Consider the following 8,529-nt stretch of genomic DNA (forward strand, 5'->3'; position numbering starts at 1 on the left):
CAGGATCCAGTCCCAGAGGCCTAGATGGCAAGCAAGTGCTGCCAGGAAATCAGAGACGTATTCAGTGTATTAAGAAAAGCAAGCTGGTTCTGAGATGGTTGGCAAGTTGAACCAGCTCCTCACCAGCCCCTGGTTCACTTTGGTGGAGAAGGTAACGAGTCTTGAAGTCTGGCAGTTTGTGACCAGTTAACATTACTTAATTACCCCCCCCCCCCCCCCCCCCCCCCCCACAAATCAAAGCAGTCTAACACCGGGCTGTTCTTTAACTTCTGCATATGAATATTCTTTTGGTGTGGTGTTATTTGACTTGTTGGTTTATGTCTATATGTTTAGATTTTGCGTAGGTAATTTCCTGGCACCAGTCCACTGAGCCCATTCCTCTCCACTGTCCACCAGCCGTCTTCTCCTTGTTCCAACACTCGCACCATGTCTCCTCTACTGACAGACAGCTCGTCCCCCTCCTGACCAGTTAGCATAAACAAAAATGACAAATGTTAGATGACAATAACTTCACTATTCATATTCTCTTTACATACCATACTCTCAGAAAAATTGTACTTAACCAGTTGACAAACTAAGTTTCATGTCAAGTTCTTGAATTAGTATTGTTAATATTTGTAAGAGTAAATAAAATCTTCATAGTGTTCACCCGTGCTGCGTATTCATATAGTGCAACATAGATGTCTCCGTCAGCTTGCTCAGTGTCCAGTGGTGCTGCACGCTGGAGGCCTGGCAGAGGTGCATATCCATCATCTGAGATCTCCACTGAAGTCAGAGTGAAAGCAAATACACAATTGTATTCTTACAGGTCATATTTCTAAGTAAAAACAACATTATTGATAACACTGCTACAATTGGACTACAGCTAATGGTGGTATTCAACCAATTCCTGGCTGACTAAACCATTTGATAGTGTTAAACATTATAAAATGACGTGCAAATTCCAAGCTGAACACTTAAGCTGGCTTTGGTGTCTACGGGGTTGTTAAAATTTATCTTTCACCTTGAATATGGCTCCATTTTCATTTCACTGTTAATATAACTGTTAGGTTAGAATTGCGGCCTCTCCTTTCATATTGAGTAAAACAATCAAACAGTCGTTTAAGCTGGAGTGGGAAGTAGTGAATGCCAACATGAGCTGTTGTCTAAAGGCAGCTAATTGATAATCAAATATGTTGTTTTAACTTGAAATATGTCCAATGTCCTCTTGGAGTCATTTTATTGATTTTAAATATTTAGCAAGTGAAAAAGTAATGACATATTATTTTTTATACAATGAGTGTGACATAATAACAGCATTGGAGCTTCCCACCTTGAGTGACATCGGCCCAGTGAAACCCAAGGGGAAAGTATTTAAAAAATAATATTTAAAAAGTAGTCTGTTTTAATTTTAATATAATCAATTCAGAATTTGACAATTAACATATAAACCAAATGTTTCTTAAAACATAAACGTTTAAAATTTGCATTTTCAGTTTGTATCGGAAAGTGAGGAAAAAGGCTGATTCGACGGCCTATCTGCCTCTTCTGCTGCTATGATGTACATCAGTGCTTGATTAGTGATCATACAATAACATTACAGCTGACCAAGTAATAGCAATTTAATGAGAGGGAAGTTTTAAACAAGAGTAAAACCAATCAAACCTTCCTCTAAGTGGGTGGGCTTTAAAATTACTTGACAAGTTACATGACAAGTTCCGGGACATCACACGCTAGCGAAGTGCAGGCAAATGCATCTGTGGCTGTTACAGCAGATGTTGAAGTTGGGAAGTGTCCTAACTCCTAACCAATGCCCATTTGTTTACTTTTTTAATGGCAAAAATACTCTGTAGATATATGTTTAATGAAAAATTAAACAAAGAGGTGATTGGGATCTGACGACTTCAGACCATATGCTGTAAATATTACAGACTCATTGAAAGTCGCTCTTACACCGGTTATGCAGTGACCGAGCAACTGTAAGCTAAAGCTTCGTGCCAATCGAATAATATTATTTATTAAAAATATTGCTTGTTTGTGGTGATGGGTTCCCAAATGCCATGATCGCTGTTCACGATGTTCCTGACTGAGTAGGCTATCTGTCACTTACTTAGCTGGGGCTGCGGGCTGTTATGAGATCTTGTATGGTACAATGGTAGGCTACACAATCAATTTGTGTGATGATGCCAGCTATTTTTCTTGTTGTAAATCCCTCCCTCCCCGCTGTTTTCTCGTTGCATTGCAAATTGTGATGCCAGAGGTGGGCTACACTTTGTCAAACAGAACTTTTGCAGCACAATAGGAGAGGGAATTACAAATTGGGCTGATATTTTGCTTTCTTCCTAGAAGGAGTGGCGGTGGTGGTTATAGTCCGCTACTGGTCATGAAATGGTGTTTGTGGTGTTTTGGTTAATGAGGCTAAAAACGTCATGACACCCCACAAGAGCTGTCAAAGGGTTCCCATGGTTCCAACAAGAGCATGCAGTACTAACCTTCACCAATAGATGTCACTGTTGATGATGAATTTTCAAGACTGTCGACACTGATCGTCCCAGAACTTGCCAGCAGGCCTTCTGAGAACCTGATTGATCCAGGTCAAGAAAGATATCAGGATACACACACAGTGGCTTCCAGAAATGTTCCGATCATCAGACTAATGATTGTACATAATGGATGCATGTGGTCCTTTCAAACATTTTGAAAGTGAGTGAAGGTATTGATGAAAAATAAACCAGGCAGAAGGGGACAATTAACGTTCCTTGACATTTTTCAAAGTTTTACAGTAATAATGCTGTCCCCTCCCGATTCATGTCAAAGTGTATTGCTTCAGACCTCATCGTGTCGCCTCCTCTTTCTTCAAAATGAGCTTGGCCATTGCTGTCCCTGGATATGTCTCTCTTGTAGTAGTTCTCAAACACTATGGGCTCTGTGAGAAGAAAAGGGAAGTGAGTGCAAGTGCTTTTTGCCTGCATGTACATAAAACGAAAAAAGGTAACAAGTTTAGTTGCACTAAATTTACTTTTTCTTTTAATGAAGTGACACTTTGTTCTCACTTCTCTGATGTTTTTTTATTATTATCAGAAATGCCTGACCCGCCATTACAGCTCACCTGGAGGCCTGGACCCTGTGCTCTTCATCTCTATGAAACAGTTGTTGTCTGTTGTGATGTCGCACTGTTCCAGCAGCTTCCTCACTTCCTCGTGAAACTATATTTAAAACAGAAAACTATTTTTTTGAAATCCCAACTACACTTTTGCAATGCTATTTTATAGCTCAACAAGACATACAAACAGTTCTTTATAGAGACTACTGTGAAGTTATTTATGCAAAAACAACAAACCCCCCCCCCCCCCCAGGAAGATCAGAAGCATGTGCTTGGTTAAATCTTCCTCAAAATGTTTTCTCTTCCCATTTAAAAAAGTGTCCACTGCATATATCCAGAGCCATGCTAGCATATAGACGCTATATACAGACATGCTTTAGCTACATGATGACATAACACAACATTCTAAATGTGTCAATTTGAGTATTCACATTGTGAAAATGTGCTGTATGTTAATGTTGAGCAGATAGAATATATCCTCGATGAGGAGTGAGCTGTGTTTTCAGTAGTGTAAGTAGGAGGAGCACAAAGGTGACCCAGCAGCTGTGGTTAGACGAGGTGTCGTTTGTTCTGTGAGTTGCCCATGGTAACTATGACCATGACCCATGAAGTGTTGGGTAGATTTTTTGCAACACACCCGCATTAACATCATTAGCAATACATTGCTCCTCAAATTAGAATGAAGCCCACGATGCAGCATGATTTAAAACCTAAACCCTTCAGCAGATACATTGATTTCATTTGGCTTTGTGTATGTGTAACGGTGTGTAGACTCACCTCGTCGTCTTTGACACACTGCATGGAGAAATGATTGCATTGGTCCCAGAGAGAATACCTGAGCATGCTGATGCGATCTCCCTCAAGTTGCTGGAACACCTGACAAATACATGACGTACACTATGGGTTCATATTTCCAAACTCTTCCAGTAACTGAGTATCAGAAGGAGCTTGATTATTTGCACTTATTGTTTCTCCCTCTCTGTACATTTTCTCAATTAGATACATCTCTAAAATGTCGAGACAGAACTTGACATGTAGGATGCAGTTATTTATAGCCTGACTGTGCATGTGCGGTTCTATTTTTTTAATAATTCACAATTAAGCATATTGCATCACTCATCTGCAAAAGGAAATTACTTTAATATGAGAGGAATCACACTTTGCACACAGAGGGGATGTAGTGTAAGGTGTGTTTCTGTGGTTAGAAGCAATTGTTGTGAGATGCGAAACTGTAAAAAGAAAGTAAATCACACTAGTACCTCACAAGTGCTTCTGTGTGTTTCCTCCCAGTCTTGGCGAATGCTTTCGAGCTGCACAACGTTGTTAGAGTACAGCTTCTCTGTGAGAGATTAGAGTGATGTTAGAGGTGGTTCCACTTCTTTTGCAGCATTTGCATCAAGTTCTTTCAAAATGTAGATAATCAGTTGTAGCTTCATTGAGAATCATCTGAATACAGTGAAAATAAAAAAAATGTTTCCAGGTTAAAAATAGAAGTTCTAGAGAAGAAATGGGTTTTTTATTGATACCTGCTTCATTTGCTGTCTGTCTGCACTGCTTTGCCCTGTGACGTACCTAAGTGTTATAAATATAACACAGGAAGCGACATGCATGACCCATATGACAAGTTGACAAGCTGTGTTAACAAACAAGTATATCTGCATCACACTTGAATATAATGATACGTGCATCCAAAGGCTGAACTGTCAGACATTGAATTTAGTTTGCACATTCGCTGAATTTACAAAAGTGAAACAAATCATTATTCATTGGTTGAATTGCAACAGGCTGAATCACTTTAAAAGATATGTGTTTCATTTCACTCTGTAAACCCCGACTTCACTTTAATAGAATCATGGCTCATTTAGTTATTGCACCTTGTCTGAGTTTTTAGATGTGACAGTTGCCTTCTCAGCCCCCTGCCCAGCCTCGTCCGCCTCCCTGCATCTCAGCTCGTAGTTTTTCTTAGACTGTTAAAAAAATAGAGGTAGAAACCACAGGCTGCAGAGCTCCACCACAGACATGATGAGCCTTAGTCTGCCTTAGATTCTATTGATAGCCACATTGTATAATGCCATCAAGCGAGTTTCTCCACAATGAGTAAATAATTCACGTTTGATTTTTGTGCAACAATGACTTGAATGATATCAGCTGTGGGTGTTCTCCTACCTCCATAGTCTTCTTGTACCATGTCACCTTTTTCTTCTGAACCTTCTCCATGATGCTTTGGAACTTTAGGGGGTAACAAAAGGGTCAACACGTTTTTATCATCATCTTCATTATCTACAATTAGTAAGGGCTGCATTTAGCCCTGTATACCTTCTTCCTCTGCTCTTTCTGCCGTTCTCTGAATGTCTCGATCTTTTTCACCTCCTCTTTCAATATATTAGACAAGTGGATGTGGAAGTTCCCGATGTTCTCGATTTCTGAATCCAGAAATGACAAAATGAGTCATTCTAAACTTTGGACGTATAAGAAAAGTTGTTGCAGAAATGTTTAGTGCTCTGGTTGACTTTGTCTAGCATGCAAATAACTGCATGAACTTACGTGTTTTTAATTGTTCAAAGGATGCTCTCAAGGTGCTGAAAAAAAACCCCAATATGTATAAGATGAGAGATCATTGAGTGTTCAAGCTGTGTTATATGTTTGGCACAACAAGGCTTAAGATCTTTGCAAACACCCTAAAAAATATTTCAATATTCACCAACAGACATACAGCTGTCACAAGTACCTTATTCATGACCTATGTGTTTCTTCTTTTTGTTTCCGAGAACACAGTCACAAAAAGCTAAGTGCAAGATGTTGCTACAGTAACCCCCCCCCCCACACACACACACAAAGAGTGCCACATACACTTACACCTACATACACTTTTTCCTCTTTCTTTTTCACACGTAGAAGTTAAATGTTCCAAATGTGTCGTCTAAAAAGAATATGACTCAAAGGTGCCAGACCTATGTTTTGTTGCAGGTCAGTTTTAACCATGCAGCATTACACCTTATTTCAATCTCCTATCAGTAAAAGAGGAGAATGTAAACATATTCATTTCATTTTGAAAATACATCATATTTATATACCAAGTGCACAGTATGTCCAGTACATTATGTTGATCTCAGTGATGGCTGATTTACCTGATCTCTGTGTGTCCCCCTGCTTTACGAGCAATAATCACCAGTTCTTTCCCATACTTCTCCTCTGCGAGAGCCCTGTGCAGCATGAAAACAAAGTAATATTTAGGGTTTTAGTGATATACAGTTTACATCGCTAAAAATGAAGCATGCATTTTTGTATTTTGTGTTACTTTGCAGAAACTAGGATTTGCACTTTTGCCCAGTTAGCACATTTATGCTTTGGAGGCCCTTCTCTTTTTCATGAAGTATCGCTGACTGACTTTATTTTAGCTACAACTTAAACCTTTAACAAGAACCACCTTATAGTGCAATCTTAACTTGTTTATACTGTTCTTTCAGAGCGATCGGGTCATGCAGGTTTCAGGTGTAGTCTTTCTGTGGGGATCATTGCAAACAAACTAACTCAGGTTTACTTTTATTTATACTCATCTAGATGTGTAATTGAAAAAGGAATGCGTGGTTATAAAAACATCCTAATTCCCAAATGTAACGGCTGGTGCTACCTCATTTTTAGAAGCTCCTCCACATCTTTGCCCATTTGTCTTCCATCTCGTAACCTCTGGATCAGAGCTTCATAACCGATATGACACGTGAAGTCCGCGCCCTGTAATGGCAAGACATGGAAAACATTAGAAAATAGCAATTGCTCAAAAGATATTGCAACATGACCTTGAGTCAATCATGGACAAACTATGTGGTAAAAAAAGCAGAACCAGCACAGAGTTTAAAAAAAAAGAGTTGTATATGACTTGGCAACATACTCAGTACTTCATCAAAATGCCCCTCTGAGTAATGCAGATGGATGGTCAAATAAGGCAACAAGTGGCAGTGTGTCAAATGACAGTCATTTAAATGCTTAGCTGAGATTTACAGAAAAGAGGAGAATCAGTTGGTCAGATTTATGAACAGTAACTCACCACTCACCTTGGGTAACTAAAAAACCGAACAAAGACATTTTTTTTCATGATTAGGGAAGTTTTTACTTCTACACTGTTCTACAATTTGCTTTCATGTTGCGGCTTTTCTTCCCTGCTTATGATCATAACCTTAAAGCGGAATGAATAAGTGACAATAAATGTAAGCAACTTTGGGTATGCAGATGAATAGTATACGTTAGAATATAATATGTAAACTAACTGCAGAGTGACATGCCTTGACAATCAAGTGTTGTCAAAAATGTCTATACTATAAAAACAGGTTTTAGTTTAGTGTATGTATAATGTTTGTTCAGTATTAAAACCCCTAAGACAAATAACTGTATGCATATAAGGATAGGAGTGGTCTTTGAGTTTCAAGGGCAGTCTCTGTAAAGCTTCAGAGCTAAAACAAAAACACACTTACCCAGAAGGCATCTTTAAACATCAGTGGTGCCATCCCAGCGGTGACTTCTTTGGGCTGAACAAAGTTGCTTTCCTCAGGATGAATTTATCTTTTCAACGATTATAATCAAGTCGTAGAAGGTCATGGGGACACTCAGTCAAATAAACTGTGTGTAGAACCGTGAGTGGCCCAAACTTCAGTGAGTCATTTTGAATGAGGAAGAGCTTCTGTCCCATGATGTCACTGACCACAGAAAGCTCAGCCCCTGTGTGAGATATGCATCTCTTTCGCTATCATTTGGAGGACAAAAATGATCTCGTTTGAAGGGTTTTTTCCGGCTTCCTCATTATGTTTTGATGGAATATGTTTGCTGCAGGTCGGCACTGTATTAGTTGAAATGTTGTCCTTCAGGTAACAAACAGTGACAGACTTGCACATTAATACGTTTATGTTTCAGTAAGAGCTGCTGTGGTTTTTACTGTGACTGCTGGCTCAATGTTTAGCAGCTGCTAGCTAGCACTTAGTTGTACAAAATTAAATATTTTTGTAGGCCAGCCCTGAAGTTAGCATTGCCATCGGGTCTTTCAAAAAAAGGCTTAGGGATTTTTCCATTGGATTTTGGATCATTGCAGAAAACAAGCTCTGTGGCAAACACACATTTATTACACTTTCACGTTTGGTTCAGAAAGATAATATTCACAAATGAAGACCACTTTTATGATGTTTGAAGTGTTAATGCAATCCCCAGAAGTAAAAAGCTAACATTATGCTACTATCAAACTACACCATGGTCGCATGGCTTCAACATCATCACCACCATGCTTCAGGATGTCTCCAGCTAGCTAGCTAACTAGCTAACTAGCAAACTAGCAATTTTGACTAGATAGCGAAACTGTAGCCTGCTAAATTAACATTTATTAAAAAATCTAAAAGAGTTTGCAAGAGCACAGGAAAACATGACTTAAGGCCGTAAACCGGACTAGTGAGAGAACGTGTCCG

The 8,529-nt window shown here is 39.1% G+C and overlaps 1 protein-coding gene across 2 annotated transcripts; it reads right to left on the reverse strand.

Annotated features, from left to right (window-relative positions):
* Positions 1-223: 223 nt before the first annotated feature.
* LOC132975821 (proline-serine-threonine phosphatase-interacting protein 1-like) lies at positions 224-7,739 on the reverse strand. 2 transcript variants are annotated; one of them, XM_061040646.1, is made up of 15 exons: positions 7,552-7,739; positions 6,714-6,814; positions 6,211-6,285; positions 5,627-5,661; positions 5,399-5,505; positions 5,249-5,311; positions 4,957-5,049; positions 4,609-4,654; positions 4,342-4,421; positions 3,860-3,958; positions 3,089-3,185; positions 2,812-2,905; positions 2,472-2,560; positions 650-765; positions 224-461 (listed from the first exon to the last, which is right to left on the reverse strand). In XM_061040646.1, exons 1-15 carry the CDS (start codon positions 7,582-7,584, stop codon positions 330-332), a joined length of 1,260 nt encoding a protein of 419 aa, XP_060896629.1. In that variant the 5' UTR covers positions 7,585-7,739; the 3' UTR covers positions 224-329. The 2 variants fall into 2 exon arrangements, with proteins under 2 accessions (XP_060896629.1, XP_060896638.1); XM_061040655.1 differs by lacking the exon at positions 7,552-7,739 and having other exon boundaries at positions 6,681-6,814.
* Positions 7,740-8,529: the final 790 nt, after the last annotated feature.

The sequence above is a fragment of the Labrus mixtus genome, chromosome 1, assembly GCF_963584025.1.
Source record: "Labrus mixtus chromosome 1, fLabMix1.1, whole genome shotgun sequence".
NCBI classification, from domain to species: domain Eukaryota; kingdom Metazoa; phylum Chordata; class Actinopteri; order Labriformes; family Labridae; genus Labrus; species Labrus mixtus.